This window comes from Lissotriton vulgaris, chromosome 5, assembly GCF_964263255.1.
Source record: "Lissotriton vulgaris chromosome 5, aLisVul1.2, whole genome shotgun sequence".
Classification (NCBI taxonomy): Eukaryota; Metazoa; Chordata; class Amphibia; order Caudata; family Salamandridae; genus Lissotriton; species Lissotriton vulgaris.
The window spans coordinates 843,239,993-843,257,247 of NC_141693.1; the positions used below are offsets into that span (position 1 = coordinate 843,239,993).

The following is a 17,255-nucleotide window of genomic DNA, read 5'->3' on the forward strand; positions in this document are numbered from 1 at the left end:
CCCCCCACCCGCAGGCGGTAGTACTGCATCTCCTAATCCGATCCTGGTCAGAAAACTCTGAACCCTGCCCCAAAGCTCCAGCCTCCCCTTTAAACCATCCCCCTCAACTTGTACTCAATGAATAGAAAGAAGGAAAAACACAACAATGATATGTGTAGCAGTCCAGAAGGGTCTCCCTCCCCTTACTTTGATGTTCAGCCAACTGACTAGTGCTATGCAGCCCTGCCCGACCAATGGTCTAGCCGGCCGACTCAGCACTCTACAGCCGGTCAGTTAATTCTATGCTCGGCACAATAGTGTAGCCACTGTAAAAGAAAACCCCCAGGTTTCCAGCACCCCTCCTCTTCTTGTCCCCCCCCCATCCCCAGTAGAACAGCCCCTTCCATAAGTCATTCGGGCCTGTACAGCTCCCCCCGGGTCGGAGAATAAAGGTACTCACATAGCCCAAGACCTCATGCATTTGGCTCTGGCCACCAGGTCCATCAGTCATTTGTCACTTGCAGTGTCAACAGCCGGGTTAGGGGCACCCCCCGAATCCGACTGTGCTTCTTGTACCAGACACAATGGGGAGAACTGGTTCTGGATTGGGATCGCCTCCAGTTCCGTCCGAAGAGTACCGTCTGGGCCCACTGTGATACGCCTGCTTTCTGCGATAGCACTTCTTCCCATGGGCTAACCTCCCCTCCGTGCCGTTGGCTCCGCCGTCATCCGCTTCGACGTCTCTGCTCCTGCCAGTCCTGCATGTGGTCGTGGCCCGCCAGGCCCAGCGAGTCCATCCGCATCCGACGGACGGTCGCAGAAATGCGTCTTGTCGCCGTGTTGCACTCTAAGCCTGGCCGGGAAGGGCAGGCTATATTTAATGCATCCGTCTCTTAACTTGTAGAAAGTCGTTCCGGAGATCCTGAACCTTCCTCGTATAATCCGGGAATATATGGATGTCATGATTGTCAAATTTAGGCGGACCTGTACTGCAAATGTGTCCCTGAAGTTAAAGAACCGGGCTATGATGGCCCTAGGTGGGGAGCCCGGCTTCGGTGGCGGTCCCAGAGTCCTGTGAGCCCTCTCCACTGCAAACAATTTGGATAATTGCAGAGTCGGAAAAACCTTGCCAATCCAGTCCTCAAGGAACAGGTCCGCCGCTGGCCCTTCTGTCTGCTACGGAAATCCCAGGAACAAAGGTTGTTCCTCCGGGACTGCCCCTCTGCATCCTCCGCCCGATCCTCCAACCGGGCCGTATGATCCTGGAGAGCCACGACCATCTCCCTCAGCTGACGGACCACAGCTTGTAATACACTCAAGTCTCCCTCCGTGGTGGTAACCCTGTCCGCCACCTTCCTGAGGTCTAGGCGCAGATGGTTAATGTCCATGGCCATCCCGTCCATTTTGGTTTCCAACGCCACCCTGGAGTCGCGAATTGCAGCTAAGATATCGGCTTTGTCCCGGGCTGCTGTATCCTGGTGGGCCTCCATCTCTCGGTCTACTCTGGGGCGTTCCGCCGTTGTGGGGCCTGGGACTGTGTATTGCACAATCTTATTCACCTGGGCTCCCCTTGTCTGCCGGTCCATTCCCATAGTGGCGCGACTGCCCGAGGGCGTCTCAAAGGGCAGCTCGCAGGGGGGGGGGGGGGGTCGCGAGTGTCCAGCGCAACCACAGCTGTGACAACCTCGCAAGTCTCGGCCAGACCCCGGAGGCAGCCACGCAGATTCCGTCGGTGTCGGCCACAAATCAGCGTCCACGCCGTCCAGGCCAACTATCACACCGTCTCCAGGCGCCGCCGGCGGATGTTGCATCAACACACGGCTGCAGCCCTATGGTATGATCGCGCTCGTCAGGAATATACTGTCCGCCGTGGTGCCGCACTCCACACCCCGGCCCTGCGGGGATCCCACTCCCAGGCTCCAAAGTCTCGCTCTCTGGGCAACCGCGGATCCTCTACCCACCGGTCCACCCCGTCACTGAATCGGGGACCTCCGTGGCACCGCGCTGCAAGGACGGGCAGGGGGGGTCTCTCCTCAATATGGGTAATCAAACTTGCGGGCTTTCACGTCTCCCCCAAGCAGCAGGAGCCGTGGCATCGGCTGACCACACCTCACCAGCCGTGCAGGGCCTATCTCTTCCAATCGCCCCCCTCCAAGAGCCAGCAGTCCAGGATTATCTCACCCCTGAAGTTCCACCGGGTCCAGCCGTCCCCCAGGGGACGAGGGGGGACAAACGACACCCAGGCAGTCCGGTCCTAGCTGGTACTGTTCTTACCGCGGGCTCTCCCGGTGTCCTCCAGCAGCCGCAGCCAGGACGCGAGTAGGCCGCTCCACACCGGCCTCACGTAGGTGCGGACGCCAAGGGACCGCGGCGATCCGCCCAACGGTCCCGCTTCATCTCCGCCGGCCGGCCGCACTTCCCTGCCTGGGGCCTGCACTCCGCTCTGTCCCCTCACGCAGGGACTCCGACGACCCTCGGGGCTTCTGCGATTGCTCCGGCGCCCCTCACTCGCTCCTCAACACGGCGGCCACCATTTGCAGGCTCCGGCGGGTCCGCCGCGGGCGACTGGGCGTAGCTCTATCGGGGTGCAGATTACCACACTGCTGCGGTGCTGCGGAGGTCCAGGGTGGCTTCTCACCCCAGGAGCTGTGCTAAAAAGTTCCAAAGTGCCAGGAGTTTGAAGGATTATGGAGGCATTGGGCAGGAGCTGAACGAGAACACGTCTAGCCGGCCATTTTACTAAGCCACGCCAGCCCCCCCCCCCCCCCCGATTTTACATTCCTATGCCTACAGGAACCTTGGTCACTGGACCCAATACATCTAACTGGCTTCAAAACATATCATTGTCCAGCGATTCAATCAAACAGTGAACATCCCAAAGGGAGCTTGCGTATTTACATTTCGAATTTGTTGTCTCCTTTGAACACAACTGTGATTGCTACCAGTGCATTTTTATCAAATTGTCATTCTACAAATGTCTGCACACTCTTCTATCGCTATTAACAACGCTTGTACTCAGGAATTTACTCTAGCTCTTAACCGTTTAGATCATGACTTAGAGACAGCTTTTCCTGGTGATTGCAAGAGCCCAATTATCCTATGGAGCAGTGATTTTAACATTCGCGCCTGCCTGCATCCATCTAATAGGGTCTGTGGCATGACGTCTCCCAATAATAATGATATTACTCTCTTCTCCCATTCAGCCTATGGGGACTCCCTAGATGATTTTCTTTTTAAACATAACCTGGCTTTTTGTAACAAGCTTCTTAGTACTCCATTTTCAGTGAGTTGCACTTACAATGGCAGAGGTGAGAACAGCGTGATTGATTTTCTACTTTACTCCCAGTGCTATTCTGAGTTGGTTTTAGGATTTTCTATACATGACATTGCAATTAGCGATCATTTTCCCCAAAGTGTTGCCCTGAACATCAATATTTTGACTATAAGGGGTGACGCACATAGAGCCACCACCTTGCAGAACATTAATATTTCCTGTTGAAATGGGTATGTATTAAGATGGTCCCTGGTGGACCCACCCAACTTATTAGCTAAATTAATTTGGAAAGAGAGGGAGGCTTTTGAACTGTGCCTCGATGAGAACACGGAGGCAGACGAGTTTATACTAGCGTTCGACCACATAAAAAAGGGCATTGGCGAAGGGTTCAACGTCAACCGGAGTAAACCTAGGGCTTCCCATCCTGGCTGGTTTGACTCAGCATGTTCAAAAACACCTAGAGATGTAAAACTCGCTCTAGCAAAAAAACTGAGACAGGTCTTGGAGGTACAAGAATGCAGATCTGCATATAAATTGTCAATTTTCCAACCGACAAAAAGCCTAAAGGAGGATACCTGGAATCGTTTACTTGAAACCAGTCTGCCTAATGACAACATTATGTTCTGTCATATTATTAATACTCCATCTTACGACCCTGCGGACTGCCCCCGAGCTGAGATAGCCATTACTCGGGCTGCTTGGCTTTTCCACTTCACAGATTTATATTCCTCCACGAACGACATTGCGAATCCCCTGCCCATTGCACCCTTCACTAGTGAGTCTGCCACTATCTGTAACCCCCAACCAAAGGAGTTACGCGGTTTTCACTTTGGATGAAGTAGTTGTAGCACTGAAGACAAGCAAGGGTGGCAAAGCCTCAAGCCCGGATGGGATCCCCATTGATTTGTTCAAGTTCAACACTGACATGTGGGGCCCCATCATTACCCTTCTCTTCAGAGCCTGTTGGGAAAAGGGATTTCTGCAAACCTGGCCTGAGTCTCCCATTTTCCCTATATATGAGAAGGGTGACTGTAATAGTCTGACACAATTTTGCCCAATTTCCCTTTTAGAATCCATGGTGAAGGTGGCCGGCGCATTCTTCTCGATCGCCTACAGGACTGGGCAGAGTCTAATAATATTCTCTCGGACCTGCAGTACGGCTTTAGGTCTGGGTTGGGGACCGTAGAACAGGCCATTAACTTGGATTTTCTCATTGATAAATACACGCACATTAAGGAAGGGAACCTGTTTTTAGTTTTTGAGGACGTATCTTCTGCTTTTAATTTTATGGTCCACGAGAAACTATGGTCCATAATGACTAGCCTGGGAGTTGAGTGCACCATTGTAAATTTCCTCAGAGATTTATATGCTCTAGGTTGTGGCAGAGTACGCTATGGCCTCAACAGTAACTGTACTCAGCCGTTTAATAAAAGAAGAGGAGTACGACAAGGTTGCATACTTGCCCCCTTCCTGTTTAATCTCTGTCTCAACAGTGGAAGTGATACCTTGGCAAGCAAGTGCGCTGATTTACCCCAAGTAGGCCATCGTCCAATCCCGGCTCTGCTTTACGCCGACTATACCGTTTTAATGGCTCATACTCCTCTCGAACTGCAAGGCCTAGTCGATGAATTTGTGAATTTTATGTGGGACCCCAGCCCAAAAATTAACACCAGTAAAACCTTTGCCATGAAACTTCGGCACACAGTCCCTCTTTGTCGTGACATATTTATTGAGGGCGTATACATTTAGTACACTACTACTTTCTCTTACCTGGGGATAGTATTCAGTCATACTGGGAAACGGCAACGGGCAGTAAAATCTAGGCACCTCCATTTCGTTAAAAATACAAGAGCACTACTGCAGTTTGCTAGTACTCAAAGATTGAAACATCCCAGGGAAATGTAGACCCACTGCCATGTATGAGTCTGAACTATGGGGGGCATGGGCAGAGTAATAGTCTTCAATCAGAAGAAAATGCTTTTCTAAGAAACCTTGCTGTTCCGAAAAGTAGTGCAACTTATGTCTGTTATACAGAATTAGGAGTTCCTTATATCTCAGACCTGATAAGGATACAACCAGTGTTATTATGGCACAACATTTGATCATCTGAGCATACTACACTGAACCGATCTATTATAACTGACTGTCTTAGATCATCACTCACCTTCAAAGTTCCCTGGCTCAAATTTGTGCACAACCTTCTGGCAGACATTGGTCATCCTGAGTACTTCGACCATCCTGAGAGCTTGGTTTTCCTCCAAAGAAAAGTACTCAAAAAGAAATGCTTATCATTATTAGAGGAAACAAGATTAGCATCTGAAATTCCGAAATTTTGAGGAATCAGATTATATTGACTAGTTTTAATTTGCAATTTTATCTACCCAATGTGTTCAACGCGCGCCACAGGTTATGCTGATTCAGTTCCATTTGGATATTTTCCATCAATTAATCAGCTTCCCCATCGTTGATAACTGGTCATCTGACCTGGGGAAATGCACTTGTGACGACATCTCTTTGCAGATCACTATGCACACTGTCCTATTGTGTGAACATTTTTCTGAGATGAGGAAGAAACATAGCAAACCCTTGTTACTGCAGCTGTGCCTTAAACAATGCCGTCCAGCCTACTTGTACCTGCAAATGCTTGATTTCTGTGTGCCGTCCTCAATTGTAGGAAACATCTATAGGCTACAGTCTACAGCTGTAATTAAAATTTAAATTGACAATGTACTGGAATATTGTATTTTCATCTATGTACTGTAGTATTTAAACCTTTTTAAATTATTTTATCTTTTATACTGATTTTTATTCAACTTTGTTATGGATGCAATAATGTAGCTTTTGTGATTAACGTGGGAATTCAAATAAAGCTTATTTTGACTTGACTTGACTACTTCTGTAGCAATCGCAGCACACAGCGCTTTAGCTTTAAACGTGTGAAGCTAAAGAGGCGTGTTTGGCGATTGCTACCAAAGTAAATAAATAGAAAAGAAAGGCAGCGGCCCACCTTTTTTCCCATTTATTTACTTTAGTAGCAATCGCAGCATGCCGCGGCTTAGCTTTCAACATGTAAAGCTAAAGCGCAGCGTGTTGTAAATGCTAATAAAATTAATTTATTGTAAAAAACATAAACTTAAAGCCAATATCTATTAAAATAAATATATAAAATGAAACTTAAACTTGAAGCCCACATACCTAAATAATTATTAACGAGCAAGAGCGAGGCTGATGCAGCGCTAAGAACTATTAAAGATATAAACCAATGAAATACCAACAAGTCTGAAAGGCACTGAAAGGAGACAGTAAAATACATAGGTGGAACATGGGCGGAGTATAAAGCCCATATCCTGAATACAGCATGTCTCGTAGAAACAGTGCAGGCGCTGTCTAGGTGAGACCTAAAAATGTTGAGTTTGCCATAGCAAGTTTGTACCCTACTCAACCTTCTGTTTTGATCAAAGTGTTTCCGCTGCAATTGCATAAGCACTTTATAAATGGAGCAAGCGCCCCCTAAAGTGTCAAACTCTGGCCCAGGAAGAGGTATTTTCGAATAAGTTGTACTGAAGCACTAAAGACTGCTGTGCTGTAATAGAGAACGCCACCTGTGTAGTATGTGAGAATTCTGTCAGTGCCATAAATAATTAAGAATGTCTGGAGTTAAGCAGCATCAGAAAATAGAGGGGCAACGGTTTCCCAGCCAAACACAGCTTCGGGGCCATAAAATACTAATCTGTCAGCGTGTCCAAACATAATTAAAGGGCTCATCTGTCATGGACGTCTTCCTCCGTTCCTATTTCACACCCCTCTGTTCTGCTCTAGCATGATGTTCAGAATGGCCAGTTGGCTTGTGGTCTTGGACAGGTGTGCTCGGGTAGCATGTAAATTTGCAGGCTGGCAAATGGGAACAACCATTCGGAAAACAGCAGAAACACCCACACCAAGTAATTTAATGAATTCCTGCAATAATTCTTTGAATATTAGCACTATAATAGAAACAAAGCTGATTTCCCAAAACATTGCATACATTCAAAGTCTAGACAATCAGTGACATGGGAGTGCAGACATAACAGTTAAAGACTTTCCATTACTGTAAAGCAATGCCGGAAACCCCTGGCTGGCTTTTTTCAAAAAGCAGCACCGTAGAAGGAGAGCAGTGTTCGGGAGACACAGCAATATACACTACTTTGCGTTGAAGTTTTGCATGGGTCCGGTGATACAGCCCTTTAAAGCTAATGAGTTGGAAATCTTTCTCTTTGATCAAATGGGGAGACTTTAATGTATTCATGCTCGTTGTTGCAAGCTCCAGTGTTTTGGCTGTTTGTCCATATGAATCAGATGTTTGTCTTCTCTTCGTGTCCTAAAAAAACTGGTGAGAGTTACAAAGTCCCTAGCTAAGGCTTCTGTTCGCATCAAAAATGTATTTGCTTATACATATCAGGGTTTCCTGTCCTCCAGGTAAGATTGCTAACCTTAGTCTGATAACTACGTAAAGATAACTCACGTAATATTTCTTGCTTCCTGTGAAATTTCTTGGCAGCATTTATGTTAGCAAAACTTACATTTAAGAATCTCTGAGCAAGTGCACACATTGGCACACAGCATCAAGTAAGCTAAGCTAATCTTCAAGTGACTGAAATTCTTGCAGAGACTAAACCCTGCATAGTACATTTTTTGAACATGTTGACTTGAAGCCTGTCCCCTCTTGTCTTTTCCATACATTTGTAAACTGTTCTTCCAAATTGGGGACAGGACAGTGTCAAACCCCAAGAAACATAAATACTCTACTTCTCCCCTAGTCCTAGCATCCCTTTTGTTACCACTATCTACTGACCCACCACTTCCTACATGCGCTGCTGGTCTTATTAATGACCAGCTCTACAAGAGAACCGGATGCAGCACAGTGTGCAATATGAGGCGCTGAAGCAAGTTGTGCAAAGGCATGTAGTATCCACTGTGCAAAACGTTACATATTGCAACTCTTAGCGGAAGTGTGTAGTACCACCAGCAAAACACTATCACAGGAAAGTACAATACATTGTTACAATTAATCAGTACTATTTATTGAGTAACTCTTAAATATGTATTTTTTTTGCAGAGAAGGGCAGGCAATTATCTTTGTCATTGACAGCAGTGACAGGCTAAGAATGGTTGTGGCCAAAGAAGAACTTGATACCCTCCTTAACCATGCAGGTGAGATTGTTTGATTATCCTTTCCCTTGGGTTAGTGATTGGACAATAATTAATCTTAATAATAAGATGCTGGGTGTCAATTGATTGGGCTAAACTTCTATTGTTAGACATGTCATTAGTTCACATGTTGCGCTTTTTATCTGGAGCAATTGCAGCCGTGTCCCTTACCAGCTAAAGACACACAAGATTCCCTCTTTAAACGCAAAGTGGGGATACTATGATGACAAAATATGTATTAGACGAGGTTAATCAGAAGTGAAAAAGGACACTTGTTACACCTTCTAACCTTCGGTTTAAAGGATGGTGAGTACCCTCAAAAACTCAATGCAATCGGAGGTGCGGTATATATGTTTCATCCGCCCCGCATTGTAGTTGTGGCAGTTATCATCGGGTTATCTTCTGTGCGTAAACTGCCAGCCTCACCCGAGGCACCTCTGGGTTATTTGGTGCAGTGTCCAGAGATATGAGGGTTTCCCCACTATGCACAGTGCAAAAAGAAAAAGAGAAAAAAGTGATGTGCAAAAAATTGGTTTAAAAAGGGGAAATAGCCCCGGAGATTTATTAAGGGGTGTATTTCCACTGTTTTTTTAAAAAAGAACTGTACTTTATGTAGACCGAGTTACTTGGTCTATAAGTATTTGTTGAAAAAACGTCGACATGTTTCAGCTCCTTCGGCCCTAGGGGTCTATGGAGCCTTCGTCAGGACTTATACAAACAAAAAACATAGAGATTATACTCACACTATTTGTGCAGTATCGGTTTATCATTTTTCGATTTCTGAAAAAGAGTTACATGTTAGTATAAAAATACATACTTGTAATCACAGTACAATTTCTTTGCATTGGGGGGAACGTAAATAAACATTGTCCTATTGTGGAACAAGGTTAAGTCATGCTCTACTTTCAAAGCAAGGTAGCAAGGGGGAGGGGTTCAGTTGTTGCAGATGGCAGGGAGATTTTGAAATACTCGGCAGGTGTTATGAGTAAGTATATCTTAGGTTAATGCATCAGACCAACGAATAAGTTTGTGTGTGTTGGCTGGTAAAATAGAGGAAAATCACTAAAGATGGATTTACCAGATCCTATAGGTGCAGAAAATTTCATATGTATAAGTGAAATGAGGTGACCCCCGCAGAGTGCAATTGTATATTGTATTGTATTTAGGATGCTTATATTTAGGCATGATGGATGTTTCTGCCGTCCATTCTTGTTATTAAATATGGCTTTGTAACAAACCATGGCCACGGGACGCAAAGAAAACAAATTGCGTAGTTTTTTAACAAGGCATTAGACGATAAGCATAATGCGTGGCGCGGAAAGTAGTTTGTTGAGAGCAAGCGTCCTGTCCAGATTAATCGAGCGCTTTGCCATATACTGAAAAAGTACTTTGTGGTATTTTTTTAGGCATGCTCGGCAAGGTGCTGGGTGATGGCCATTATGCATAGCGTGCAGACTAATCCGTAAGCGTCCTACCTTAATTACTCGAGCGCTTTGCCGCTTCAGGGAGTTGGCTTTTTAAAGCCCAGAGCTGTTAAAAAAGAAAGGGATAAGTGCTGTGAGGAAAAGGGATCTTTTAGTGCAGATCATGGATACTCCTTTTGATCCGAACACTATGACTATGGTAGGACTAGACGTCGAGTCATTATTCACAAGTCTACCACAGGACGAAACTTTACAGATGCTGGAGGATGTACTCTACATGGAAGAATGGCACTACAGCACACCAAGACACTTTATCCTACAATGTTGCAAAATGGCTTTAAAAGAGAACTTCTTTGAATATGATGGCGATCTGTACATGCAAGTCCATGGAACTTCCATGGGCAGCGCTTTTGCGCCTTCGGTGGCCGGGTTGTATGTTAGCCAATTTGAATCCCAACATGTCCTCAATGAAACCAACCCATTCTCTTCCAGTATTATATACTGGAAGAGATATATAGATGACATTTTTATGATTTGGGATATCAAAAAAGACCTGCCCAACTTCATAATTTGGCTTAACAGCTTGGACCCTTGGCTCAATTTCACCTATACCTGCAATAATCAAAAACTGGATTTCCTGGATCTCACCATCTTCACCGAAAACAACATACTGCAAACCAAGACCTATACGAAACCAACGGCTAAAAATAGCCTTTTATCGTATAAAAGCTTTCACCCTAAACCCCTTAGGGACAATTTACCGTATAGCCAATTTTTAAGGCTTAAAAGAAATTGCAGTAAAAGTGAGGATTATAAAATTCAATCAGAGGAGCTCAGCTTAAAATTGAAAAACAGAGACTATACTGAAAAAACAATCAGGAAATGCAAGAAAAGAGCTGGCAACCAACCCAGAGAGTGCCTCCTACAAACTCACCAAAAGGAACCAATACCTGACCTTACAACCTGTGTGACAACCTTTAATCCAGCAACATATGCCATACAGAAACTTGTAAATAAAAATTGGCATATTGTGAACACAGGCAAATTTGATTGGCCAAGACCCAGGTTTGCAAACCGCAGATCAAAGAACTTAAAGGACACTCTAGTGCACACACGCCCCCAAAAACCAAAACTAATAACAGAAATAAGAGATGCCACAATGATGCCAGTAACAGGACATTACCCTTGTGGGAGTTGTGCAGCCTGCAAGACAACGTCTGCTTCCAAAACACTACAGCTATCTGAAAGTCTCACATGGACACAAAAACAGCACACTACATGCAATTCTTCCCATGTTATATACATGGTGAGCTGCCCCTGTAAAAAACAGTATATAGGGATGACATGCTGCAAAATTAAAACAAGAATCAGCGAACACAAAAGTAACATCAGGCTGAAGAAAAATACCACCAAATTGTGTTCACACTTTATAGAAATGAATCATTCCTGTGATGACATACACTGGACAGTGATCGAGATGTTGACCGACAAGTCAAACAATGCAGAAAAGGTGCTATATGAAAAAGAGCAGCGGTGGGTTGACCGATTACGTACTTGTTAGCATGGTTTAAATGATGACATTGCATGGCACCATTTTGCACGGTAGATCCTCCGTCAAATCAACCATCAACAACTGTAAGTACACCCCTGTACACACAATTCTGTCTATAACCGTGTGTCCAACGTAACAAATGTTAATGCGCATTCCTCTTACGAATACACAAGCATATCCGTATTCCCAGAAACCAGACGGCGTACTTTCCCGTAAATAATGAGGCCCCCTTTTTACGAGTATACAAGCATATCCGTATTTCCAGAACCCATACGGCGTACTTTTCCGTAAATAATGAGGCCCCTTTAAATACTTTGCAATCTGTAACCTTGCTCCTTTAAAAACAGAGCTACCGGAACACCAATGGTATCCGGGGGCAGAGCCAGCACAAGTCAGGATACTTCCCACACGCGGGTAATGGCGACTGAGGGAGAACCACCCGCTATATCGGTAAGGTACGTTTTAAAGCCGCGCTTCCTCACAGCACTTATCCCTTTCTTTTTTAACAGCTCTGGGCTTTAAAAAGCCAACTCCCCTGAAGCGGCAAAGCGCTCGAGTAATTAAGGTAGGACGCTTACGGATTAGTCTGCACGCTATAAAAAAATACCATGAAGTACTTTTTCAGTATATGGCAAAGCGCTCGATTAATCTGGACAGGACGCTTGCTCTCAACAAACTACTTTCCGCGCCACGCATTATGCTTATCGTCTAATGCCTTGTTAAAAAACTACGCAATTTGTTTTCTTTGCGTCCCGTGGCCATGGTTTGTTACAAAGCCATATTTAATAACAAGAATGGACGGCAGAAACATCCATCATGCCTAAATATAAGCATCCTAAATACAATACAATATACAATTGCACTCTGCGGGGGTCACCTCATTTCACTTATACATATGAAATTTTCTGCACCTATAGGATCTGGTAAATCCATCTTTAGTGATTTTCCTCTATTTTACCAGCCAACACACACAAACTTATTCGTTGGTCTGATGCATTAACCTAAGATATACTTACTCATAACACCTGCCGAGTATTTCAAAATCTCCCTGCCATCTGCAACAACTGAACCCCTCCCCCTTGCTACCTTGCTTTGAAAGTAGAGCATGACTTAACCTTGTTCCACAATAGGACAATGTTTATTTACGTTCCCCCCAATGCAAAGAAATTGTACTGTGATTACAAGTATGTATTTTTATACTAACATGTAACTCTTTTTCAGAAATCGAAAAATGATAAACTGATACTGCACAAATAGTGTGAGTATAATCTCTATGTTTTTTGTTTGTATAAGTCCTGACGAAGGCTCCATAGACCCCTAGGGCCGAAGGAGCTGAAACATGTCGACGTTTTTTCCACAAATACTTATAGACCAAGTAACTCGGTCTACATAAAGTACAGTTCTTTTTTTTAAAAAACAGTGGAAATACACCCCTTAATAAATCTCCGGGGCTATTTCCCCTTTTTAAACCAATTTTTTGCACATCACTTTTTTCTCTTTTTCTTTTTGCACTTTGCATAGTGGGGAAACCCTCATATCTCTGGACACTGCACCAAATAACCCAGAGGTGCCTCGGGTGAGGCTGGCAGTTTACGCACAGAAGATAACCCGATGATAACTGCCACAACTACAATGCGGGGCGGATGAAACATATATACCGCACCTCCGATTGCATTGAGTTTTTGAGGGTACTCTTCATCCTTTAAACCGAAGGTTAGAAGGTGTAACAAGTGTCCTTTTTCACTTCTGATTAACCTCGTCTAGTACTTAGGGGAAAGAAACGGACACTAATTTTCCTCATCCCTCCAATCTTGATGAACATAGACAAAATATGTATATCAATCTCTGCATTTACAAAATGTAAGAATAGACATTTGTGCTTCTAGTGCCAGGAAATGGATGCCAATTCCCTTCTAAGCACGGATTTCCAGTTCCTGCCTTACACTTAAGAGGCAAGAAATAATCTCACAAAAGTCATGGTGAGGCAACATTTCTTAACTGTTGTTTTAATGTAGCTGACAATAAAATTAGGCTCACGTTTAAATAGCTAAATCTAAGTTTGGAATTGTTTTCCTCGGGGATAACTTAAGTTTCTACACAGTTCCCTAAGAAATGTATTCAACATGTTGTCTTCTTGGGCACTGTCTTTTTCTCAGTGCCCCGATTTAAGAACATATTCAAAGTCTTCTTCTATTGTCTCATAACAAAGACAAACATTTCTTTGTTGTGCCTTCCATTAAAGAGTCTTAGTAAGTATGGCCATTGTTCAGTCATAACCGCCTAGACCTCCTTGCCTCCTTATAAAGTAGTTTTTGAGGCTAGAGACTTGCCCCACATTAGATGACAAGATCAAATTAATCCCAGTCTATACATAGAGCAGTTATCAAAATGGCCCTTGAATTTTTATAATTGCGCAATCTCAGGTACCACCCAATTTGTTCTCTAGGGTTGGCATGAAGACATATGCTCACAGTACAACACTTCCTCTTGAACACACTGAAAGGGGCTATTATTCTCAGTTGAGACCTCCAGACTCTGTCAAACTATCTCATAATACACCTGACCGTTTTCATCTACCTGGGCATATACCTTCCCTGAAAACATAGATATCCTACCTCACTCTGTGACCAACAACCCATTAGGCTATAAAGAATAAGCACGACTAGCCCGATTTTAATCACACTCTGCTGTTAAGTTAATCTGATAATATCTGTGCCTGAATCCCAAGATCCTGCTCTAGCCCACCGTTCAAAAGCGGGAGGATCATACACACCTGGTTTGTTGAAGCAAACTGGGGTCCTGATTCATAGCGTTAAACTTATACTTTGATGCAAGTTTACTGTTTTTTTGGTATTCACAGACTACAAGTTTAATTTTATTGCTAGCTAAAAACATGTAAGTTTTACCTTCAAACATACAAATATATACATGTATATACATATACATACATAAACATGCAGCCTGTAACCATTCAACAGGCTAAAATGCCAAGATTGCATTGAATTTTTCAGTTAAAATAAAAATAAGTTTATATAGCATTTCTGTGATCACCTTCTTGGTCTACAGCGTCCTCTCTGTCTTCGGTTCGGGACTTTTCACCGACTCTATTTCCTACACCGCCAGTTAGAGTGTCTCCAGTGGATGGCATGACCACCTTCAATGAAGTCCTAAGCAGGGGAGCCAATAAGCTGAACTTTGAAATGCCTACACCGGCTACCTCTTCATCAGTAATGTTTGAGACAGTCCATCACAGGTCCTCAGCAAGGGCTCTGCTCCCTCTGGTTCTGGGGCTGCTTGTACCAGCTCTACAATTCTTTTTACTCCAGCCACGGTAGGATCGGCTCCACCACACATTATTAAAAAGTACAAAGCTCCTGAACGGGACCCTCTGTTTCTTAGAACAGATCCACCACCGGATTCTTAATAGTGGCAGCAGCTAAGAAGGCGCGTCCATGGGCTGCCTCCTCTTCGGTTCCACCTGAGAAGGAAAGCAAACATATGGACTCCCTAGGGAAGAAGATGTGCAACACTTATGCGTGTTATATGAAGGTGGCTAGTCCCTCCATGCTCCTAGGGAGATACGACAGTTCGCTGTGGGATTCTCTTGCATTGTTCACCATAAGCTGCCCAAGGATGACCAACAAGACTTCCAAGAGATCTTACAGGAAGGTAACCTTGTGGCAAAACCAGGTGATCAGCGCGCCAGCTGACGCTTCCGTTTTTGCGGCTCATGGATACTCGCACGGCATCTGTATCAGGCGCTCGGCCTGGCTGCAGCTTAAAGGTCTCAAGCCTGAAGTGAAGCGGAGGATCATGAACCTCCCCTTCAGCGGAAACTCCCTGTTCGGCACCCATGCCGATGATGAGATGTCCAAAGTAAAATCAGAATTGGACATGCTGAAGGCAGTCAGCTTTGAAAAACATAAAGAGTTCAGGCGCAGATACCGGCCTTATGATCGTCTGCATTTCCAGGAGAGCGTTCAAACCCCTCAATGGTCGTCACAACAGCAACAATCCAGGATGCATTAGCACCAACGTCGACGAGGAAGAGGGGCCTTTAGATCAACACCCTCCTCATCAAAACAGCGGGCAAAGCAATGAGCACATGCTTCCCCCATCCCTGTTGCACACTCCGGTGAGTGGAAGTATAAGGTTTCACTTGGACGAGTGGAGAAAAATCACAAAAGACAAATGGGTGCTCAACATTGTGCAGAATGTCTATTTACCCATATTGAAGTCCCCTCCAACACCAATACGACCTTGGGGAGTGTCTGTCCATCAACGCCATTTACTTCAGCCAGAGGTGAATACTCTACTACAAAAAGACGCTATAGAGAAAGTTCCTTTATCCCAATAACAACAAGGAATTTACTCCTGTTACTTCCTGGTTGTAAATAAAGGTCCAACTCCGGAGTACAGACCCATACTCGATTTAAGGCGCTTAAACAAATTCATCTGCAAAGAAAGATTTTGGATGCTAGCACTGCACCAAATTTTTCCTCAACTCCTTCAACGGGACTGGATGTGCTCCATAGATCTTCAGGACGCATACTTTCATGTTTCAGTTTTCATAACGCATCAAAAATTCCTTTGTTTTCAGGTGGCATCGAAGCACTTCCAGTACAAAGTCCTCCCGTTTGGGTTAAAAACAGCGCCCGCACTTTCTCATAATGCATGGCAGTAGTAGCTGCTTCTTTACGCAAGCAGAAAATCTTCATCTATCCGTATCTGGACGACTGGCTGCTGAAAAGTTTGTCACCCGGTCCGCTGCAGAGACACCTCCAATGCTGCATTTGAGTGTTGGGCCGTCTAAGTCTACAAATCAACTACATGAAGTCTATTTTCAATCCAACACAAAAGATCTATTACCTGGGGGCTACTCTGGATACCGTAAGCACAAGCGTGTGTCCTTTGGAGGAGAGGTCATCCTCAATAACCAACAAGTGCCACACTCTCCTCCGCACACACCCCTCCACAGCCAGACAAGTGTCCTCTCTTCTGGGCTCAATGGCGTCCTGCATCTTCATTGTCCCCAATGCCAGGCAGGAAATGCGCCCTCTCTAGCAGGCTGTGGAGGATCAGTGGTCATAGACCTCGAACCGCTTGGAAGACACAGTGGCTCTACCTCAGGTAGCCAAGGATTCACTCAGATGGTGGACAAAACATACTCACCTGCTGAACGGAGTGCCGCTCCATCATTACCTTCCCAGCAGATGATCATCACGGACGCCTCCCTCCAGGGTTGGTGAGCTCACATGGGCCCTTTCTATGTACAGGGATTGTGGCCAGAGGCGGAAAAGAAATATCATATCAGTATGTTAGAGCTGAGAGCCGTACATCTTGCACTCAAGGCATTCTTCCCTTCCATCCAGACAAACTCCCTGTTGATTCAGACAAACAACACCCCAGCCATGTATTATCTGAACAAAGTGAGAGGGGCCAGATCAAGAGCCCCCTCTCAGGAGTCTCAATATATGGAAGTGGCTGCTTGCAAGGAAGCTAACCATTTCTGCGATTCACCTACCAGGCACTATCAACGTTCATGCAAACACTGTGGGTGTTAAACAACGAAGTTGCGGAAGACATCTTCCAGCGATGGGGATTGCCGGACATCAACCTGTTTGCGGATGCAACAATGCACAATGCTGCATCTTCGCATCCAGATTCCATCTACCAGACTCCAGAGGGAATGCGCTTTTGATCGAATGGTCAGTGACATTACTTTACGCTTTTCCACCAATTCGGCACATTCCTCTGATGATTAACAAATTCTACAGAGCCAAGACCAGGATGATCCTGATCACACTACAGTAGCCCTGCCAGTGGTGGTACCCGAACC

At 45.0% G+C, this 17,255-nt stretch overlaps 1 protein-coding gene across 1 annotated transcript in view; it reads left to right on the plus strand.

Moving 5' to 3' along the window:
- Nucleotides 1-17,255, plus strand: part of ARL6 (ARF like GTPase 6) — a 632,324-nt gene that overhangs the window by 405,371 nt on the left and 209,698 nt on the right. The window contains exon 5 of the mRNA XM_086922390.1: nucleotides 8,349-8,443. Within this exon, the coding sequence (XP_086778516.1) occupies nucleotides 8,349-8,443 (95 nt within the window). The remainder of the gene's footprint in view (nucleotides 1-8,348; nucleotides 8,444-17,255) is intronic.